This window comes from Balaenoptera physalus (genome assembly GCF_965194825.1).
Source record: "Balaenoptera physalus genome assembly, chromosome: 14".
NCBI lineage: Eukaryota > Metazoa > Chordata > Mammalia > Artiodactyla > Balaenopteridae > Balaenoptera > Balaenoptera physalus.
The window spans coordinates 64,748,670-64,773,667 of NC_138893.1; the positions used below are offsets into that span (position 1 = coordinate 64,748,670).

The window sequence follows — 24,998 nt, forward strand, 5'->3', positions numbered from 1 at the left end:
GTTGATTACATGTTTGATTTGACAGTTTGAGGACTCATACAAAAGGTACATGGCTTTTACCATGGATGTGGCTCTTTGGGCATTCACAGTTATTTCTGTTCCTAAAATTTCTTCAGGATTAGTTAATGTATGACATGGGGTAAGGGCTGTGGATGGCACAGAACAGTGGCAAGAGACTACTGTAGGCTATGATTATGACCAAAAGCTGAAAGTATGCATTAATTTTCAACACATTATTAAAATATCCCTAATTCAGGGGGAGGGGAACGCTTTCAGAATTGGATATTGAGTATTCCCTAGGGGAACCCTAGGGGAAATAAGTAGCATTTGTCAATATGACTGGATTTTTAATCAGATTCAGCACATAGTTACATTTAAGTCAGACACATCTTACTAGAAAAATAGGGTAAAGAGTAATTAAATCTGAAATTTATTCCAAATCTAAGTTTATTGTTTTATGATGAAAACACAGACTAAACATATACTCACCCTCTTCATTTCCTGCAACAACGGAGTACACAATACTCTGATTGATGGCTGCAGCAGAAATTACACCAACCATAGTCCCTCTGGTTGCAAGTTCACTTACTGGAGGCGGTCTGCAGGTTTAGAGAAGATAATTTATTTTTCTTGTCCATTTTGTCATGATGGAGTTTTGAATTTAACAATAGAATATGTTAGTTTTGTGCGTGTGTGTTTATTTGAATAATACTATTTTTTGAACTTTTCAACAAAGTAACACATTCAGACTCCAGCCCTAACAAACTATGTTCAAAATTATGCAAATGTTCTTTGTTAAGAATGCCTTGTCACCTGTATATTACTACTTTATTATCTGCCAAAAATTGTATAAAATTCATTTTACTTGTCTCAAACAACTTCTGGACAGAATGCAATAGGTAGATACAATTTGCTATCTCAAGTTGCTAAAGAAAAATATTGCTTTTATGTTGGTAACATTAGCATATTTAAGCAAATGGCCTCCAGATGTCTCTTTCTAGTCTAGTCCTTACCTTGCTCTACTTTAAACTTTAACTGTACTAAACGTATTTGAATGGATGGCATCACAAAATTAATATTTCTTTTGAATTCACTTATTTTACTTAACTGTAACCATATTATGCCCCCAGTACTATGATCCTTAACTTTATTTATCGATTTATTTTAAAATTTTTATTAAATTATAGTTGATTTACAATGTTATGTTAATTTCTGCTGTACAGCAAAGTAACTCAGTTATACATATATAGTCTTTTTCATATTCTTTTCCATTATGGTTTATCACAGATGTTGAATATAGTTCCCTGTGCTATACAGTAGGACCTTGTTGTTTATCTATCCTATATATAATAGTTTGCATGATACTTCTTTAATTTTAAAAATATATTTTCAACAACACAGCATCTCATTCTCAAAATCTCCATTTTATTTTACAATATTGGTCACTGTGACTAGGCTATTGTAACTTTATCTTCATAAACTAATGCAAACAATCTCACTTTTACAATTCACAGATACATCATCCAACTCCAACAGATATAGAAAATTCTTAAATATAAAGTTTTAACATCTCCAAATATTTTTATAGTCCAATCTATCTAACCCATCTGATTTCTATAAGCTTTAACCTCTTTCCTCAAACTGATAAATCCTACTGACACTCTTTCACATTGCCTTTAATCTTTCAATACTTACTTTTTTAATATTACCCTTCATTTTTATCTCCATCTTCTCAGTTCTTCTAATCTAGATTACATTACACTATTATATTGTGCTTACATGAAGCCTTTTATAACAAATTCTGAGCTACAAATACAGTCTGAAAAATTAATTACATACAATCCTTCTTAAACATCTTGTCCAAAATGCTATGTTCTTTGCCACTGTACTCCATATACTTGATAGACTAACATTACCTAAAGGTAAAATGATGTCTTACAGATAGATGCTATAGCACCTAATGGTGGTCCATATCTCCAGTGCATGGTCAATAACCATTTCTTGATAAAGAGTAAGAACTAACCTGTATAATTTTTTAATGAAAATTATAAAGTATTTATCTATTTATATATCTATTTGTTTGTTTAATTTTACTTCTCTGCATATTTTCTGCCTTCTTTTATTAATAGCATCCAGATATTGCTTTGGATAACCATACCTCCTTAATTGTTAGTCGAACTGGTTTGGGTAGAACTGACCCAATCCCCCAGGTATATAGATAGACACATTACCCAGCTCTGGCCAGTGAGGGCACTTTATTTTGCTTTGCTCTGTGTTCATGTGTGGTAAATGTTTCATGCAAACCCAATGATAGTCTTGTCCAATAATGTTACTGTAACCAAAAAAAAAAAAAAGTTTTTTTGTTGTTGTTGACTAGAATATTAATATTTCTCCCTATGAGGGGGTTCTTGTTGATAATAATACCAACACAAATGAAATAACTAAAGGTTGAAAATATATCCTGTACACTTTGACTAGTAATCTAAATGCTGTTATACTTGAAGCTAGGTAAACTCATTTCAGTTACTAAAACAAATTCTCCTTTATCTAGTATTTCAATCACTTGCAATCAAAAGAGCCCCAACAAATTTAAAAAATGTTTAGATAAGAAAAGGATACATTTACCTAAGTAGGCACTTCTAAAGAAAGATATCTGAGGTAACACAATTATATTTTATAAGCAATTTACCTAGGCATCATCACAGTGTCAGTTTAGTGAAATAAGGATGCCTTTGGTAATCTTGAACCTAAAATGACAGTAGACTACCACAAAAAGGAAGGCACTTAGAAAAGTGACACTAAGGTTAGTTTTGATGGATTATGAATAGATATCTTTTTCTATGATATTTTAGATTATAAACAGACATTAAGACTAATTGTTTGCAATATTGGCTAGTGGTTGACCTTGGTGATTGTGAAATCATTAAACCTGGAAAGGGTTAAAATTAAAGAGTTATGGAAACACAGTAGAATCCTCACCTTGGTATTCCTACCCTTGTGTATCTCCTCTTGTAAGAGGGGCAGACTGTGACTTGTTTCCAACGGACAGAATACAGCAAACAAGATGGGATGTCACTTCAGTGATTATGTTATATTAGATTATAACTTGTAACTTCTTGCTAGCGGACTCTGACTACCTCCCTTGCTGGATTTAATGAAGTAAGTGGAGATGTGGAATGGTGAGTTCTGACCAACAATCAGCAAGCAACTGAGGCCCTCAGTCCGACATCCCACATGGAACTGAAACCTAGCAACAACCACATGAGCTTGGAGGTAGACCCTTCTCTGGTCAAGCCTCAAGTGAGATTCTAGCCCTGGCTAACATCTTGACTAAACCCTGTGTGAGACTATGAAACAGAGGACACAGCCAACAAATTCCTGACCTACAGAAACTTCAAGATGATAAGTGTGTTGTTTTAACTCATTACATTTGCAGTAGTATTATTATGGTGCAATAGACAACTAATACACAAGGCTTGGATATTAGAGCAATGAATTGTTAACTTACGACAGATCAAATTTCATACAACTTAAGTTTGATATAAGAAAACATGTTAGTCATATTCTGTGATGATTTTCATATACTGAATTTCTTTTTGTGGAAATATAAGCTGTTTAAATTGTTTACTCATCTATCTTGTTACTATGTGAGATAAGAGCTAAATTTTATACTTTCCATAATTATTTCATAATGAATTCTTGATCCTTATAAAGTATAGAAATATAAAGTCTGCAGCTAATATGCCTTCAGCTTTAACATTATAAAAATGCCATCTTTCATTTCAAACTTTAAAAATAAAATATTTTATGCATATTTTTGTACTATCAGGATGAAAATGATTAATACTGGAAAAAGTAACTGACATAGTTTAAGAAGGAATTCAAATCCTATGCCCACCACTAAAAACATTTAAACTTCTATTTGTTAGTAAATGTTTAAAACAGATTTACTTCTAGACAAAATATCTCATTAACCTTTGTCTTAATTGTTCCAACACACTTCTTTCTACCAAAATCAAAACATACCATAACAATGCAATTTTCTCCTGGCTAAAATTAAATGAACCTTTATGATAATGAGCATTAGATTACAAAATTTCAACTCTTTTCTATTTTATTGCCAGGGAGGGCCCATTTTATTTTTGTTTTATGCCCTGGAAAGTACAAGTTACATGATGGGGCAAATTACGTATCCCCTTTGGAGTCACGTATAACTTGAATATAAGATGAAGGAGTTGGTGTAAATCAGGATCCATAAAATCAGATGTTATAGAGGATAAAAAGATAAGAAAGTTAAATAAAATGGGTTGGGAATAAATTAATGGGGGAAGGGGTGGAAAGGAATTGGACACTACATACTCTATTTAATAAGGATAATCAGCATGCAATAATGCAAGTCCAGAGTGATTTTTAAATGGAAAAAGGAAATTCAAATTTTTATGTAAATTCTATAAACTTTTACATTTTGGCATGCAACGAAATTTATTTTTTAAAGCATCACCTGACTTGGTTTGATCTATGGGCTGACAATTTATGATATTTACAGTAAACTATTTGTAAGGTATTTTCCAGTTCTACCATTCTGAGTCTGAGATTTATCATTCCCCTTCTTCTTCCTGTAGAATACAATCAAAATCTATTGATTAATTTCAGAAGCAAAAAATTTTATAGCCAAATAAATGATTCCTCATGAGCCACTTTTTTTAAACAATTTTTTTCTCTTGCTACTATCAATTCACATAATTGTAGTTGCACTTCATCCATTTTATAATAAACAATGTATCATTAACCCTCTTCCAATTTAACTTTTTAACAACTAATTCAAAACTAATAGTTGTTTGGAATGTGAAATTCAAGAATTCTACTTTTTAAAGCCAGATTTACCGCCAATATAATTGAGAAAAAGCCCTCTTACAATAAAAGACACTTGAAAGAGCTAGGGCTCAATAGTGAAAATATATAGCCTTACTGATGAAGCTTAAGAGTCAAAAGACCAACTGGATTCCCTTTCCCCAGAAAAGGGTTGCTAAGAGGATGCTAAAGAAAATGGTATATTTTAAACAGACATGGACTTTTGAGCCCTGGAGTGACTGATGGTTTTACATTTTTAAAATGCCTTAAGGAAGGACCTTCCCTAAAGGTTCTTTGACAAAGCTTGATCTGAATTGGGTTTAATGCCTACATGTCCTGACATATTCCAGATGGCAGCACTGGCTCCTATTTATCCCTCAAAGGCAACACTTTGGTCATAGTTTATATGAGGTTTCATTCTTTATGTTCTATGGGTTTGGACAGAGGTATAATGTCATATATCCACCATTACAGTATCATACAGAATATCGTTTCAGTGATGGAAAATCTCCTGTTCCTCATTTATTTGTCCCCCTACCCCCACCCAAATACCTGGCAACCACTGATCTTTTTATTGTCTGTATACTGTTGCCTTTTCCAGAAGGTCACATAGTTGGGATCATATAGTATGTAGTCTTTGGGGCCTGACCTCTTTCCTTAGCAATATGTACTTAAGCTTCCCCTCATGTCTTTTTGTGGTTTGATATGTTTTATTGCTGAATCATAAATGTACTACAAATAGGTGCACTTTAGTAAGAAGAAAGTTGATCAAAATAACTCCAAATCTGTTGTTTAGAAATACATTTTTGCAAATAAAGTAAGTGTGACATAGAAAAGTTAACTGCTACAGAATTTATATGCAAAACACATACACCATAATTTTCTTATGAATGTATAAACTAATTTATAGATGTTTAACATTTAAAATTGATTTTTTGGAAAATATAGATTACAATAAATCTCTCAATTAAATATTTTAATATATCTGAGTTATCTGAATAATGACAATACTAAAATAACGGAATGTGTGGTTTCCAAATGTTAGCCCCAGTTTTACAGTATAAATATAAAATGAAAGAATTATTCTACAATTTAAAATTTACTTTTATCGTTGGTTTTAAGAAGTAACAGTAAAAGTAAATGTTATATGTGCTGCATAAAGCTCTTAATTATTTTAAATGCTGTGCAGTTTAGGATATAAAAGTGTTTGTAAATAAGTGCTATAAAATTTCACTGGGATTCAATCTGGCTCTATTGCTTTCTTTCTACTGAGAGACAAATTAATTTATTGACATGTTTGAATTCAATATATTTGCAAATCAGTGCCAATTAAGGAACTGTTTTTATATCTACTATGAGGGAATTTAATGAAAATGGGAAGGAAAAAAAAACACCCACTGGAACTCCTGTTATTTGTAACCTTGGAGTAATTGCATCAGGGTGATCTAATTTTACATATTTAACTAAGAAAAACAGTTTAAAAAAGATCAGGAGAGAGATGCCAGCTTTCCTATAGTTCTTAGGATGGATTGTAGATAAGAAAATGAATGAAAGACCAATGGTTAGACACTGTTTATTACATCTTTTCTGAAGTGAACTTACTATTGTTAAGAGTTTTGCTTCTATTCAGATCCATGAAGCGACCCCATCTGGAAGACAAGAAAACTGAGGTCCTGAGTAGTAAGCACTTTCTCAAGTTCCGAAAACTACTTGAAAGCTAAATCTGCAATCTGTTTGTTTGATTGATTGATTGATTGTTTGAATTAATAGAGTTTAATCTTTCTTAGTCATTGGCTCTAAAACTTTAAACTGTAAAAATTAGCTGAATAACTTATTAAAGTTTCAGACTTTTGCATCATGCTTAAAGATTCCCATTTAGTAGGTCCACAGAGTCAGATCCAGGAATATCATTTATAAAAGGTCCCCAGATGATTCAGATAGGAGTGGTTTGAAATCACATCTTTGGGGAATAATGGACTTTCTCCCTGCTGCCTTCCTCTGTCTTTTGCTTCCCTCACTCTACTCCCCAAGCTTTAGTGCTCACTTCTACAGCAGTGAGTGTCCTTTCACAGACTAGAATTAAGCTATGGACACTCTCCTCAGGTTCTAATAGCTAAGTTTGAATTATGGCTCTCATATTTACTAGCTATGTGACCTGGGGAAAATTCTTAGCTTCCCTGATCTTATTTCTTTATTTGTAAAATGGGGACATTAACTAGATCAGAAGATTGTTGAGTTCACTAAAGGATATAATGCATACAAAAAGTTTTCCTTACACCTAGCATATGGTAGGTACTCCATAAATTATAGCCATTGTTAGTATATCACTTTATAAGCTACGCTTCTGGAAGTTTAGCTTAAATATTACAATGATGTGTAGCTTTGTCTCATAGACAGTAGACACAATAAAAACAAAACTGGAATACTTATTAATATCTATCTTGGCTAATATTGTAGACTATGTTTTATGCACTCTGATTTTCCCTTTTCAGTTCTCAATCACATCAATTTTATATCTGAAATGGGGATAATATTTTTCTTTTTACTATCTTTACAGATTTAAATTCATAGACTTTTTGGGGTTTCATTCAAAAACAACTACTATGGGGTGGGATTGGTATAGGCTGGCTCTGAAACTTAAAACAACAACAAAATCACTTAAAATGTAATGATTTTATGCATAGAGGTTTACTCATTCATTCAATAAATATTTACTGAACATATACCATGTGCCTGACATCCACTAGGCAATAAAGACACAAAGACAGGATAGAGGAAGTGAATTGTGCAGTCATGGAGTTTATAGCTTCACAAGCAAACCAGATAGTTGTGTAAACAGTTACAGTAAAATGTAGTAAATACATTAATACCAGATATCTGGTTAAAAGTTCAGTAGTAAACATGGCATGCACCATTTATATTTTATATTCCCGAAATACCAACAAAGTATCTGTAAGTGGAATCAGCGGGCTGCATGGTTTGATGAAATGACTGGACCAGGCATATTCATTTCTGGCTAATTGATTTACTTACTCAAAATAGGCTATGATGTAGGTCTTTATATACTTAGTAACGACCTCTGAGAAAACAGTTTTGTATTTTGGCTTATTTATCAGCTCGGTGCTTTGTGACCACCTAGAGGGGTGAGATAGGGAGGGTGGGAGGGAGATGCAAGAGGGAGGGAGATATGGGGATATATGTATACATATAACTGATTCACTTTGTTAGCAGCAGCAACTAACACAACAATGTAAAGCAATTATACCTCAATAAAGATGTTAAAAAAAATAAGTGTTTCTTTTCTCCTTTATAGATGAATCTGTACATTTGGACTTTTTGAAGGGCATGACAGTAAACTTTTGAAACAGGCTCTCTAATGCTTTTATTTGTTGTTTTCTATTGATTCCACTAGACTCTATGCTGTTAGGTAAGAAATAGTCAAGTAAAGATGAGAAATCACCATAGAATCTTGAAATATATTAGTGTAGTCATACACATAACATCAAAAAAGAAAAATAGATACTCTGGTAGAGCATTTAATATTTCAATTCAATTCTACTTTTAACAGTTGAATGAATGTACTACCTCAAAAATAGCATAATAAAAACAGACGTTCAAATTCTGCTAGAATTTCTAAGAAAGAAAGAGATAAATCATTTTTCATTGTGTTATTCATACCCTAGAAAGACAGTAAACATTTACAATCATGCATGCCATCTAGGTAGGAGGATATATATCTTAAGATGGATTAAGTATTCAATACCTTAAGATAGATAAATTCAACATTATTTTAGGAAGTGGGGGTATTTCATTTTCATTTAAGTTTTTGCTAAAGAAGTTGCAATTAATACATTAACTCTAGATTTAGTTTTTATTATGATATATATTTTATATATATATGTAAATATGTGAAGTATTACTCAGTCATAAAAAAGAAGGGGATCCTGCCATTTGTGACAACATGGATGGACCCTGAGAGCATTATGCTAAGTGGAATAAATCAGAAAAAGACAAATACTGTATGATCTCACTTATATGTGGAAACTAAAAAAAAAAAAAAAAAAACTCACAGAAACAGGGAACAGATTGGTGGCTGCCAGAAGTGGGAGGTGGAAGGTGGGGGGTGAGGGAACTGGGTGAAGGTGGTCAAAAGGTACAAGCTTCCAGTTATAAGACAAGTAAGCTCTGGGAATGAAGATACAGCATGGCAACTACAGTGAAAAATACTATAGTGTATGTTTGAAAGTTGCTAAAAGAGTAGATCTTAAAAGTCTTCATCATAAGAACGAAAATTGTAACTATATGAGGTAATGAATGTTAACTAAACTTATTGTAGTAGTTATTTTGTAATACATGCATATATCAAGTTATTATGTTGTGCACTTTAAATGAATACAATATTGCATGTCAATAAAACTGGAAAAAATTTATAGCTAGATATCCCCTACCCAGTTCCTTTATCCATACGGCATCCCTAGTTATTAAACTTTGAAAAGCCTGAGAGGTTGTTTTAACAAACAAGAGGTTGTTTAACAAACAAATGTTTATCAACATTTCTCCTTAAATATGGTAATTTATTATTTAGAATCCATTAGATAAAGATTTTAAATGTCCATTTACCAAAAACAGATTCATTATGCTTACTATGTCTGATTGGCAATTTGATTTTTCCCTCTTTTTTTCTATAATACCTACTTGATACACTGAGAAATGAAAATAAAGAAATAAAATAATCATGTAAAACCCCTTAATCCTGGAATAATTTTTTAGTTTGAGATGTAAATGTTATAAAATTAGAAATAATGTGTGACATTTTGAATACATTTTTAAAAAATGCTGTTTTTACATCATTCAAAATGTGTCATTTACCTCATTAAATATTTGCATAAGATATTTTACTCTTCTAATCTAACTGTTCTTCCACTTTTTGCTGAGGAAGATAGGAGAATATTGGCATGGTGTGATGGATTAAAATTAGAGATAATTCCTTCAGTGTCCTCAAATTTCTCCTTGAAAATGAACAATGCCTTTAGTATGGCTCATAAATACCCTCAAAATCTGACTCTACTTATGTCTCCCTTCTCATCACCAACTACTCTCTCCCAGAGATTTCTGTGGTCTATACTAGGCTTTGAATTCTTAGAACATTTTACAGTTCTTCTCTCTCGGCCGTTATGTATGCGGCTCTCTCTTCCTAGCACAATCTTCCCCTGATGAGTTCTTTAGGGCACTTCTTTAGGTTTCCACTTTAACATTGCTTTGTCTAGGAGATTTTCTTTTAGGTCTCATCAATTTTCCTTCGCCACCGTCCTACTCTATGCCAACTGTCATTGTTCTTTGCTTAAAATACTATAGTTTTTTTTGACCAGTCCATATTTATCCATTTTGACTCCTTTCCTGTCTGACTTCCACAGAGTGGTCAGTCATCTTTTTAAAGTTCACATGTACTTACATCACTATCGATCTGAACTTTCTTAGCCCACTACATGCTTACCATATTTCAATGGCTTCCCAGTGCTCAAAGAATAAAACTCAAATCTCTAATATGCCCCAAATTTCTGCCTCATCTTACAGTAGTTTATGTTCATTCTCTCTTCCTCAACCATACTGACCTTCTTTACATCTTGGAATGTGTCTTCTCCTTTCCAATTTAGGATTTTTATGCAATCAATTTCCTTCCAATTCCTGAGTCCACTATATTCCTTCACCTACAAGTCTAATTACTACTTACTGACATCTCAACTCCTGTTTTTTTCAAAGAAATTTGCTTTAATATCCCCCACTGCTGCTGTTGTGTGCTTTGTTATAAGTGCTCATAAAGCACTTTCTTTTCTGTTCTTTTCTTTTCCTTTCTTCTATATCACTTATAAGTCTGTAATTATAATTTGTTTCTTATGATCATTTGATTAATTTCTGTCTACTACATATATTTTAAGATTTCTGACGGTAGGAACCATGTATATTTAGTTCAGTGTTATTATTTCTAGTGCAGTTATGTGTTCAATAAATATTCATTGACAGGATGAGGAAAGGAACTAATGCCACTTGAATATAGCAGCCATTTTACCTCATTTGTAAACATTTTCAATGTTTGTCTTCTCTTATGAATTATACACTTTAGAGAGACCATGTGTTCCCTATTAACTGTTCTATTTTATACTCTGTACATAGCATTGTGCCTATATATATATTTTTTAATTTATTTATTTAATTTATTTATTTTTGTTTGCGTTGGGTCTTCGTTGCGGCGACTGGGGGCTACTCTTCCTTGCGGTGTGCAGGCTTCTCTTTGCAGTGGCTTCTCTTGTTGCAGAGCACGGGCTCTAGGCACGCGGGCTCAGTAGTTGCAGCACATGGGCTCTAGTTGCAGCACGAAGGCTCAGTAGTTGTGGCTCACGGGCTTAGTTGCTCTGCGGCATGTGGGATCGTCCTGGACCAGGGCTCAAACCCGTGTCCCCTGCATTGGCAGGCAGATTCTTAACCACTGCGCCACCAGGGAAGCCCTGTGCCTATATTTTTTTAAATTGTTAAATAAACTAGTGGACAAAGATGCTGGATGAATTAGCAAAATTTAAGGAAAAATAACTTTAATTTTCCTGCTTCATCTTTTTCATCCTACCCTGAACTGAAATTCACAGCTCACAGAACATTCTGAGAACTTTGGTAAAAAGACAAGTAAAATATAGCATCAGTGAGATAGAAATACGCTTCACAAACAATTCTGTAAGGGGCCCTGTTCATCCTGGACATCAGGAACTTGACTCTAAAGTGTGGGAATATCCCTCTACATGACAATCGTTGAAGGAGCTATTTTGTTTATGAAGATGATTAGAAGATGATATCAAGAATAACAAACCACATTTGGTAATGAGAACCATATATCTTTAACCATCACATATATATTCAAGGCATTATTATTTAAACTAACATTCAAATTTCATAGAAATTCATTCCCCACCTTGCAACTAGAGTGATATTTCCCTAGAATTTTTTAAGATCAAAAACTGCTGAAGATCTCTTAACCAATGAGGGTAGAGAAATTAACTTGTGACATTTTGTTTTGCTTAGTATCTACTTTTTCTTCCTCATATCTTTATTTACTTTTAGGCAATTATTTATTCCCACTTCTCTTGTTTTGAAAATATGGTAAATGTGTGCTATTCTTCCAAACACAGAAACAGAGGCTTTTCATCTCATCACATGGGGGCAGCCAGAAGTCAGGCAATTAGGATTGCTTCTTTCCTTCCTCTGTATAAACTCCTTGAAAACAAAAACTGCATTTAAAAAAAAATCTTTGCATGGCCAACACCTGGCATAAGCCTATTAAATAAGAATATCAAAACTACTTTCTTAAGCATGTTTTCTGCACCTAGCACTTTACAAAGTCCTTTCTCTTGTATATAAAGTAAGTATCGGATCCCTAGGGAAGTTGGCCTCAGGGAGCTTAGGTAACTTGACCAAATTCAACCAATAGCTGATAAAAGGTGCAGCCAGGATTTAAACCTTAGGACACTATTATGTTATTTTGCCTCAAAAAAAAAGTTAACATTAACTATTAACAAAATAAAAGTAATGTACTATATATGTTGTACTTGAACTAAAATTTCTCATAGAGAGAATGCAATGAAAGAACAGAATCTATAATAACTCTTTGTATGGAAAAATTTGTTTTAAATTCTAAACAGTGGATTTAAAATGAACTGTTAGAACTTGAGTCCTTTGTTGTTGGAAGACTTGCTTCACTCTTCTCTGAGCAAATGTCAAAAACTATACATAACCTTGAACATGTGAAGGAGAAATTAAATTCCATGTGGATACAGAGAAAGCCTATGAAAGCTGAAATGAAGGATTGTCAGGGTCACTCTTTCAATAGTGAAAGAGGCAAAATCTATTATCTTTGAGGCAATATTTTAGTAGTGCCAAAAAAGACAGGAAAGGTTATCTTCAAGTAAAGTCAGCTCTTACATTGAGCAATAAATCTAAATTAAAATAGAAAACAACTTTAGCAATCAAGTGATGCTCTCTGCATGTGGGTTTATTTTATACTTCTAGTTTTCACATAGCTTTCTTTTTCTTTTTCATTCTTCGAAATCAAGACCAATAATTCCTCCTAAACTACTGTACTTATTGATTAAAAATCTTTTCTCAAGATTCACAAATCCAAACTTGTATGGTTTATATAAGAATAATGGCAATGTTCCTCAACATAAGGCAATTTTAATTCTCTTGAATAATGAAATGTTAACTAGAACTGCTCACTCATCATTTCCTTGGCCATTGTGATAACATTGTTTTCATTTTTCATAGTATATAAAAATGGATTTCTGGATTTTAAATTATGCTTTTTCTCTGTTTTTGTATATCAGGAGGTAGACTGTTTATTTTTTGGAGTTCTTTATAAAATCTACTCTATTTTTATTATTCAGTATAAAACCATTTGAGAAACTTATTTTGAATATAAATTGTACAAAATGTTTGCATTGTCTTTTGCTACAAGATTAATGCACATTAATCAGCAAAGTATCAATTTTTCACTTTAATAGGAAAACTGACAAGATTATTTTCTTCATTCAAGTGTATTTGAATTTTTTAAAAAGTCAAGATATGTATATGTATGTTATTCTTATTTTGGATTAGATATATTAAATTTGAATAATGCTAGAAATTGAAAATGACTTACGATATTTTTCTAAGAGTTAGCAAAATAACTTGTTCCAGAGGTTAATAAGAATACCTTATGAATATGTGCCCCTTCTCTTTTCTATATATACAAATATAAATTTTGAGTTTCTATGTTTATGAAAATTACATTTTAAAGTACATGAATCTTTAAAAATTAATATAAATGTGGCATTAAATCATGCAAAGTTTTATAATCAATGTTGATACACTTCCATTTAAAATAAATACCAAGGTATGTCTATATTGGTAACATATTTGTTTAGAAAATTTGTAAATAATTATCTTTGGTAAAATTTTTGATAAATTGTATAAGATACTGCATTCCCCACTCAGAATCAATATTCACATTTAGACTCTATGATCTGTTCCAGACACGTTGACCTTTCCATGATATTTACCTCTAAAACTCATGACTAGTGAATCCCAGTGTGTTTAAGTATTAGTCCATCATCTTGAGATGAAGGCCAAATGTCATTCTTCTGAATGATAACTCACTTGACCTACAGGAGTCAATCTATTCTCAAGTAATATTATGTGTTTGAACTACTATTGGGATTTTGATATTTCTGTCTGGAATAAATGAAAGATACATAAAATGTGTTTTCTGACTATGAGAGTGTAACTATTTTCCAGAAGATCGAAGTAGATAATTGACTGAAAACCTCTTATTGGATATGAAGACATGAGGCAGCAATGAGAGTGTGCCTCTCAGATCTCCAACTATAGGAAGCATGCTTGACCAAGGTTCCAGTTGCTGTGCTCTGAAGTATATTTCTGTGTTTATATGAAGGTCATGTTCCTAGGGACTGCTTTCAGATAGTGATTAAGAAAAGCAGAGATGTTAAGGTAGGTCCCTTCCTGGGAAACATAGGATATATCTCTGACATCGGACTATGGTGTGACTCCCCAATCATCATGCAGAAACTTACTGAAATGACACATTAGTCACTCAAATGACACAGTAGGCTAGGATGTTTATATATGAGCTTTTCTCCCTGTTCTTCACTTGGGGTCAGAATGCATGTGCTTTAAAGTTCTCCTAGGCTTACCCTGCTTTCTCCTCATTTCTCTCCCATAGGTATTTCCCCTAATAAAATACCTGCTTGTTAAATCTCATCTTGATGTCTAATTATCAGAGGATGAACATGAACTAATACAGTACCTTAGGGGATTAAATTCAAAAGGAGTTTTAGTATTTTGAAAGATATAAATTAAATACAAAATATTCATGAACATTTAGAAAAATATTTCTAGGAAAATAAAGATGAAAAACTTTAAAAGATATTAATATAGAACTTTAATATATATTAAAATAAGTATTAATATATATTGATATATTAAAATGAAGATGAATAAACTGAATAGACTTAATATATATTAATTTATGTGGAGACAAAAAAGAAAGCCTTGATTGTGATAGTTAACCATTATTAAATATTATAACAATGTAGAAGAGTTTGCCATATGGATGTATTAAACCAGTACGAGAAACTGGAATTAATATTCTTTCAATTTGGCAACTTCATGGCTACTATCACTTTATCTGTTCCATATTAATGGCAGATATTACCAGGTATGCAGATTTCTCTTTCCTAATAAGCACAACCCTTATCAAAATACCTGCTCACTATTAATAGGAGAGTATTATTTGTCACACCTGTCTTAAGTAAGAAGTTTAGCTCAGTTTCAATTAAAGGGTAGCAAAATATGTCACCCCAAAATAAGCTGCTTTGGTATATTGATTATTTTGAGCAGTAGGTACTTAGAAAACAGCAAATGCAGGGAAAGGCTTTCTCTGAGTTCCCTTATCTACCTAAAGACAAATCCTCCAAAAGGAACTCAGTCATCATGGATTCTCTTTCCAGGAGTTTCATTGACCAGGAAAGATTGACTCTTTTCACAGGAGAGGAGACTAGAAGTGGATAGCACAGCCAGGCAAACTTTCTCCCAAACTATCATACTTTCCATCTATTCCAGGGACCTTCATCTTTTTTAAAATTATTATTTACTCTCTTCCAAGAGACCTACATCCTTCCTCCCCATTTCCTATTAAGATGGTATTTAATCCTGTATTCTGAAGCCACCTATTTGTGTTACTCATCACCCTGTGTATCTCTCATGTATACATGAGAGATACATGTTAATAAACTTGTTTGTTTTTCTCTTGTTAATCTGTCTTTTATGACAGGGATCTCAGTTAATAAATCTGAAGGGTACAAGAAAAGTTATTTTTCCTCCCCTACATTTACACTACTTGAAATGAGTAAATGTTAAAATTGATGAAGGCTCAGAGAAAAATGCGTAAAAAATATAGAAGAGTAAATGTACCAATAATAACCTAAGCATGAGGAATGACTTCCCAATATTCACAGCTATCCAAAGATTGAAGGTATGAGTTTCTCACAACTGTAAGGTTTTTAAAAGAGTGTAGTCAACTTTGTGGCAAGGACATTGGAGAAATCAAGTATTAAGTTATTAGGCTGAATAAATGGTCTTTATGGTCTATTTCATCCATTGCATGGTATAACTTTGAGAACAGATTTTTTATGAGTATGATTACCTATTTTTCTCTACTTCCAATGGAAATCAAATTGTGAAAAATGGTTTAAATTAAGATATAAGATTGAATTTGGATAGAGAGAAACTTCTTAATTGCCTGAATGGTAATAACTCAAAATTTATGATTATTTGTATAAGGTAGGGTCTAATACTTGGACTTATTCATCGTGAAAAAAAGAAAAAAAAAAAAAGAAGTGAAGCCAGCTGGAGATGACTTTTAAGAAGGGAGTGTTGCTTTGACAACCAAAGATAAAGAAATGCCATTAATTCTTTAAGAAATTATTTCAAGGAAAGGGAGGACAGGGAGAATAAAGAAGGATGATTTGGGGCATGCAGACTCTAAGACACTTAAATTATTGATATATCTTTCTTTGTCAAAAAGAAACTGAAAGAATCAAATAAAACAAGAATGATGCAGGAAAATGGAAATTTGTTACACTTTTGAAAATTTTGATTGTATGCATGCTTCCAAACAACATGATTGCTTATTTACAATTATAAAAATAAATATACAGTCTGAAGAGTTACATACTTTTCAAAAGTTTTAAGAAGAACTCAGTGTTTTCTGGAAAAAGTAGATGTTCATCTAATGACAAATAGATGAAGTAGATGATGTCTTGATCCTCAATTTAACCTTATTCAATGACTCAAAGAAAGATTGGTTTGAAGAGGTCATGAAATTAACAAAATGAGTCTGTTTTAAGTATTACAACTGCTTGAGGGACCAACGAGAATCTAGTGCATACTTAAGAATAACTGTAAATCTGGCCATTATAAAAGTAAACATATATCAGTATGGGGCAAATTGCATTCTCATTTTTAGATTCCTCCCACCCTTTAAAAAATATTTGAAGCCAGACCATCCGGAAACAACTTCAGTTCACAGGATTTGAGGAAAGACAAAATCAAAATTTTTTCCAACACATAAAAATTATCTCTATATTATAAAGAAGAAAATAATGTGAGAAATTTCTCTTCTAGTTTTGATAAGCTAAATTATTTCAATAATATAGTGTGGTCTATAAAATCCTTGAATAATTTTGAACAATTTTCCTTATTCCTTTTTCAAAGAACCATTAGCAGAAAGTAAGGAACTTTTAAATTATGAACAGGAAACAGAGGCATAACATAAGTATGCGAAAGAAGGGTTTGACTTTTTGTTATACTGCCACTTTTACATTAATCAGCTAACCTACTAAGTATCTGTCATCAAAAACAGAGCTACCATATGATACTACAATCCCACTCCTAGGCATATATCCAGAGAAAACCATAATTCAAAAAGATCCAGGCACCCCAATGTTCATAGCAGCGCTATTTACAATAGCCAAGACATAGAAGCAACCTAAATGTCCATCAACAGATGAATGGATAAAGAAGGTGTGGTATACGTATATACAATGGAATATTACTCAGCCATAAAAAAGAATGAAATAATGCCATTTGCAGCAAAATGGAGGGACCTAGAGATTATCATATTAAGTGAAGTAAGCCAGACAGGGAAAGACAAATATCCTATGATATCACTTATATGTGAAATCTAAAAAAAAAATGATACAAATGAACTTATATACAGAGCAGAAATAGGCCCACAGACATAGAAAATAAACTTATGGTTACCAAAGAGGAAAAGGGTGGGGAGGGATAAATTAGGAGTTTGGGATTAACATATACACGCTACTATATATAAAATAGATAGCCAACAAGGATCTACAGAATAGCAGAGGGAACTATACTCAATATTTTGTAATAACCCATAAAGGAAAAGAATCTGAAAAAGAATATATACATATATATTTACATATATACACATATATACGTATATATTATATAACTGAATCTCTTTGCTGTACACCTGAAACACAACATTTAAAATCAACTATACTTCAATAAAATATTTTAAAAAAATAAAAATTACATAGCTTAAAACAAACAAAAAAATTTAGCTGCCAATCTAGTAGGTTTTTCCTTTAGTAAATATTAAACTGTTTATTATGATGTTTATGAAATTCTTATTGCTATTTTTACTTTTATAATTTTAGAAAAAATAATTGTTATACTCCAGCAACAAAGTTATTACCAGTAGTTCAACATGTAAATGTTTTTAATTCTGTAAAAAGAATAATGAATTTTGTTTCCCTGTCTAGGTAAAACCAGTACATTGGAAAAAGTTTCATCAAATAGTAAATGCCATCTCTCAAGTTTTTTTGATGATCTCCACAAAGCTAGTCTACAGCTCATGACTCTCATTTACACTCTGCCATAATGGTTTCTTTTTCATTTTCTTTTTGCTTTACTTTTGTGATGAAGACAATTAGACTTCTTAGGAAAATGGAGAAAGTAGTTAATTGTAACCAAAGAGTAAAGCAACAATAGTAAATTATAATTTAACTTTAGCTTGAAGTCCAGTAAGGTTTGGTTTGGAATATATAATATTAATACTTGATAAGCTTAAATAATTTAGAATAATTTAAAACATCCAAAAATGTTCATATGAGATTTGCTTCGAATTTAAAAAAAGTATTCTTTTACGATTTTAAGAAGAATGTAATCTATTTCACCAATACATATTTAAAAATAAAAATGTTTCTATACTATTACATCATTGGTTCATGTACCCAACATTATATATTCTTAATAGAAACTAAGCGATTTTAAAATGACTTACTGCAATTAAAATCTATAATTTGTCTAAAAGTACATGTTAAATACGCTAGTTCTCCACAAACACCATTTTCCCTTTTTCCTCAAAAATAGAAGTGGAACTAGGACATAGCTGCCTAGCAAGGAGAAGTATTTCTCCACTCTTTTGTGGCTAAGTATAAACATTTGCCTGGATTTTCAAGATGGGATATGAGCCGATGTGAAGTTTGTAACTCCTTCCTCCCTTGATTTAGGAAATCCCTAGATGTGGATTTCTGCCCCTGCTCCCTTTCTATGGACTGAGATGGCAATAGTTGGTATTATTTTGAAACAGAATGTTACAGATGGAAGACCATAACTTGGCCTGGGTGCCTGAATGACCGCATGGAGGAACTGTAAGAGCTACTGCCAACCTAAAACACTCACTTCACACTCTCACATGAGCCAAAAACACATGTATTTTTATCATTGAACTTTAGGGGATTCTTTTTACAGCAGCCCAACCTACCCTAACTAATCTTATTATCCTGAGATTTAAAGATTTCATGACTGACCATTCTAAAAATAACTGGGCCAGGGGAGGGAGGTCAGGTTCAAAATTCTAAAACAAATGGGTATTTTATCTTTAGGACCTCTCTTTAATACTTAGTTATTTGTTGAAAACTAATTTTTTCCTAAGGAATTCAAAAGTCAATATTGGAATGAAGACATTCCTAAGATGTAAAAACCAAATATACCTCAATTTGCAATGCTAGTTATCTTGGATTACTGCTTTCTATTTGTAACCTATAAGCATCTTCCTCCCCACACCCTACAAAGATCGGAAATCTTGCATTATCATTTTGTGATTCCCTGAAATTTGATCACGTGAAGTTGAAGTTTTTCCACCAGGAGCAATTCTGTAGCGGAGGTAAAGTTTTATCTCCAGCTTCTTAGGTTTTTTAGGCTGAGCCCAAATATTAAGCTAACATAAAACAGATTAACAAGAGAAAGCATACACATTCATTTAAGTTTCATGTGGCATGGGAGTCCTCATAAAGAAATGAAGACTCAAAGAAATGGTGAAACCTACATACGTTTATATTAGGATGAACAAAGAGAGGCAATAGTGGAAAAGTAACTAAACTATGTGACGAGGCTAAAGGAAGATATAAATTATTTTATCAAGGTCTGTTTGTATAGAATTATCTTGAGTTTCACTCCCCGTTAAAGAATGTTTCTTTTTTCCTAGTACAGGGAGGGCATCTTTCACACTGGGGGTTTTTAATCTCCTGTTTTCAGGAATAAAAGGTGAGATTAGAATGCCCTTCTTGCATCTACTGTTTTTTTAAGTGCTCTCAGCTCAAAATAAACCTATGCCAAAGTGACATATTTTCGGGTGGCATATTCTGCCATTCTTTATTCCAACACAAGGCATTATCCTGAAAATCAAGGATTAATAAGATTGTTTAGCGTCTCTGGAAGTTTTATGCATTCAGCTGAGGCAGTAAATGAATTTGAAAGAAAAATAAGAGAGGGAAGGGGACATATGAGGTTAACAACAACCTTTCTCCCTTCCTCCCTTTCTTCCTTCTTTCTTCTCCTTCTCTTCCTCCTCCTCCTCTTACTTCTTGTTTCTCTCTCTCTCTCTTTCTTTCTTTCTTTTACAGAGGGAAACTGTGTTGCCCTTCATAGCAATTTGAAACACTGCAGGCATTTTGACAAAGATACTGGTTGAACATATAAAAAGCAAATACCAAACATGAACAAAAATATTCTTCACAAATACTGTTTTTAAAATGACAAACTGGAAAATATTGCAATATATAATGAAAAAAGTTTCTAAAATGATTAATATATTATGAGATTAGTTGTTTTGTACTAATACAATGTTGACCAACTTTATTAGTTGTAACTATTAGCTAATATAATAAGCAAGCCCCTAAATTTCTTGCTCACGTGACAGTTCATTGAGGGCCTTCCTAGGTAGGTAGCTCTCCTCCGAGCTGTGATTCAGAGGCCTAGGCCCCTTTTTATCTTTTATTTCCACAATTGTCAACATACAGGTTCCAAGGTTCCCTGGGTATTTTTTCCATTTCACCCATTCAAGGGGAAAAGGTTAAGTCAGGCCAAGAAATGGTGCAGACCATACTGTTCCACATTTTATTGGCCAGAACTCAGTCACAGGGTTCCACTGAGCAAGTGAGGCTAGGAAAAGTACTCTAGCTGTATGCCCAGGAGGAAGAGGAAAGGATTTAGGAGACATCCAGGCACTCTCTGCTCTGCACTTTTCCAAAAGTCTTCAAAAGAATGGAGAGATGATTGATGAAGAAGATAATCATCAGTCTTAGGTTTCTTTTTTTTTTTTTAATAGTTCTTTCCATGTTTTACATCAAATTTATTTAAGTTCAATAATTTACATTTATTCATAAAGCAGTGTCTTCTATCAATATTTTACGTGACTTTTGTATTATCTAAGTTTTCTGGTTGTCTGATAGAAAACAGAAAAATGCTGGTCAGTATCTAAGTACTACTAAGTCCGTTATGGCAGTTATACTGATTCTTACGTAGGATTTTCTTCATAAACTGTAGGATGCAACAAGATTACCCAAATGCCTTTATGTGCCTGAATAACAAATGAACTTGGATAGTCAAGGGTGCTGTTTGCAATTGTTAGAAATGTGCTTCCACAAGGTCAAAAAATTCTTCCACCTGTGCTCATGTGACTGCTTTTAATTTTAGCACCAAATAATTGGCTAGCTTTTTTCTTCTCTAAGTTAACAACTTTATTAATAGAATCTATTTGCAGTTAGTAGTTCTATGCAGAGAATATAAGAAATGGTAAATTATTCATTGAACAAAACATCTTTATTTTTAAAAAGTTACATTAAATAAAGACACTTAAAAAAAGAAATCTAAATGAGCAATGCCCCAATGAGATCCATGACTTTGGCCTTAACGCCACAATATTTTAGCTAAAAGAGTTAACAAGCACTGTGATAAAGAGGTCTGGAGGCAAATGTCTATTGCTAAGGAAAGGGCTTCAAATGAAAGCACAGAAAAAAAGGGACATCATTTCTTGAGTTTATTTAAATGGAAAGTGTTATGCAGGACACCACTTTTTTCTTCTTTGGGGACTTCCAAGGAATGACTAGACTTGGGGTGAGAAGTTTAAGGGAACAAAGGTGGGAATTTTGTTGGGTTGAAGCTGAGGGATTTTTGAATCCACCTCAAATAATGGGTACAATTTTTGTAAGAATTTGATCTAGACAAGTTGGTGAGAAACACAAGTGAGTTTACATCCATCTTGGTTCTTGAGAAGATCGAAATAAACACGTTCAAGGAAGTTATCAAAAAAACAGAAAACTGTATGTCCCATAGCAAAGAATTGGAGTCCACAGATTATCAAGTCAACACAAAAGGAAAGAAAATAGGTAATGGACATAAGGAAGAAAATGACCTTTAACACAGATTGACCAAGAATTCTTATTGTTTTAAATATATTTTACATCTCAATGGTTTACATATGTGTTGTATAGCATTTTCTTATAATGATATTGCATAATTTAATTTAGTCCTTGAATATTGTCAAGACAGCTTTTTATGAAAGGTGAAAACTTCTTGGTTTAATGTGGTAGATGTTGCCAGATGCATCACCTAGTTCTTCCCTCAGTATCTTAGTCACTGCTTCAGCTTAAAATTCTTAGGTTGTTCTTTGAAATTATGAGAAGAATAAAATCCAAACTGTAGAATATGATAAGATGTTCTATTATATGAAATCTTCATTTTTCTTGAGCCTCAATTAATATAATTGTTTAACTTCCAATTTTCTTTAGATAGATGGAAGTAAAATATTATGTTACTCAATACATTCTCCCATATCCCTTATTTATACTTCTGTATATTCTGATTCTTTGACATGGAGCATTCTTCCACATTTTTGTGGAGTGGCTCAACTCTATTTTTCCTTCAAGAAACAGCTCAGAACTTTGCTGATCATGTTCAGATACAGTTTAGTGTGTCTCCAACATGCTTCCTTAGTACTCTGAGCTTCTATTATTGTGTTTTTATAGCATATTATATTTTTCACATAGTTCTTTGTTTCCAACACATGGCTGTGAGCCTCTGGAGTGTAATGACTGGTTGCCTTTTAATGCTATGTCCAGAACAAGTAAATAGTAAAATACAGTATATAGTAAGCCTCTTTCAAATGTTTGTGAGAAAACTATCTCCAATGGGTCCTAACATACAAATAAAAGTACATAATGTTTTAACTTAATTGAGATTAAAAAATCATGAAAGAAAATTCTACTATATTTGCAGAAGAGCATTATAAAACATTCTTTCACTTATATCCAATAATGAAGCAATCATGAACATATAGTGATTTTAGTTTCATTATTTTTTCAATAAATTCTTCACTTTCTAATATACACACACACACTATGGACTGAACTGTGTTCCCTAAAATTCATATTTTGAGGCCCATCCTCACTGGCATGGTATTTGGAGATAGGACCCTTGGGAGGTAATTAGGTTTACATGAGGTCATAAAAGTGGAGCCCTTATCTTGGGATTAGTGCCTTTATAAGAAAAGACACCAGAGAGCTTGCTTTCTTTCACTTTCCTTTGTGTCAGGTTATAGCGAGAAGGCAGCAGTCCGCAAGTCAGGAAGAGACCTCTCACCAGAACCTGACCATGCTGAAAGCCTGATCTTGGACTTCCAGCCTCCAGAGCTGTGAGAAAATGAATGTCTGTTGTTTAAGCCACCTAGTCCTTGAATTTTGTTATGACAGCCTAACCTAAGATGGTATATATACTAACTTTACAGCTCAAATATATATTATACACATAAACATAAACTCTCTCTCTGTCACTGATTATAAGGAAATATCATTTCAGGTACACCTCAAAATTAAATGACATAATGTATCTGGAAGTAACAAGAAACTAAATGTCTACTTCATACCATTGAGATCATTAATCAGTTGCAATTTAAACCCCCAAACATAATGTTGTATTTTTCAAACCTAGCTTAAAGTATTTTTAAAGGATCCATTATTCATCAAAGCATTACTAAAACTGATATTTTACACTAAATTGTCATTTTAACCATATTAACTTTTAAAATAAATATAATGTTATGTTAATTTAAAAAAGCTTAAACTAGAATTAGAAGCCTGCTTCACTGGAAAATTCATATCACATCAATTTTGAGAGACCAAAAGAAAAAAAAAAAACAACAAAATAAAAACCTTCATATGTTACAAAACCTGATAGGAATCAATACCTGTATTCCTCTTGTGTGAAGCGTGGGATTTCTCCAGGATGTAAGACAAGAATTTTCACAGTGGCACTGCTGGACATCACAGGCTCACCATCGTCAAAAGCAACAACCACCAACTTAGAAAGTAAAAAAATATTCAAGTTAAAGATGATTTAAAAGAAGAAAATAAAAGCATCATGTTTCTATGAATGTTTTTAATTATTGGACTGCCTGTTTCCAAAAGGGGGAGTAGTGATCATTTCCTCATTGCCTACCGGGTAGCAGAGACTGTGCTAGGATATTCATAACAATCCCACCAGGTAGATATTATTATTTCCATTTGCCAGGTGAGGAAACTCAAAGAAGCTCAGTTAATAACTCTATGATAAAAAAAAAAAAAAAACTACCGGTAAAACAGGTATCTGATACTACATCTCTCCAATTATAAACTCTTTTCTCTTTCACAATCCCACTACTGTCTACAGTAAAAACATGAAACTTTATAAGTGCCAACACTTATTTCAAAAGCGTTAAATTTATGGATAGCAAAAAGCTAATTAGCTTGCTAATAAAAAGAAATTAATTTTTCCAGTGAATTAATTGTCTGCAAGATCATAGGGCAGAAATACTTCACTCTGGAGGATAAAATTGGAAATCTTTATAGATTAACACACTTTGATATACACTCTCTTAAAAACAATTAAATTATATAAAATCAAGTTCATACTGGAGAATAGAAAATGTTCAAATGATGCAAACTAAAGAAAAGCTTTAGTCTTAAGATGTAATCTCTATATATTATTTATTACTAAAATAGCTTTTATAATTGATCATTTTCTTTGATAACCTATATTATGTCAAGAAGAATTCTAAAGTTTCTTTTAAGAAATGTTAAGTTTCAAAACTATGTGTTTCTCTAGATTGTATATAATTTTGGAAGCTGCAGGTGACTAATTTAAACTAATTCAACCCAGATCACGTAACCACAACCAAGGGTCATCCTGAGAGCCACAATCTA

General features: G+C 32.6%; 1 protein-coding gene across 11 annotated transcripts in view; it reads right to left on the reverse strand.

The window, feature by feature from the left end:
• PCDH15 (protocadherin related 15) overlaps positions 1-24,998 on the reverse strand; it is a 735,694-nt gene that overhangs the window by 123,997 nt on the left and 586,699 nt on the right. For all 11 annotated transcript variants that reach the window (XR_014253086.1, XM_082423601.1, XM_082423610.1 and 8 more), the window contains 2 exons: positions 24,005-24,117; positions 490-599 (listed from right to left, as the gene is read on the reverse strand). Coding sequence is in view for 10 of the 11 variants with exons in the window: in XM_082423601.1 (XP_082279727.1) it covers positions 490-599; positions 24,005-24,117 (223 nt within the window). In the remaining variant the exon portion in view is untranslated. The remainder of the gene's footprint in view (positions 1-489; positions 600-24,004; positions 24,118-24,998) is intronic.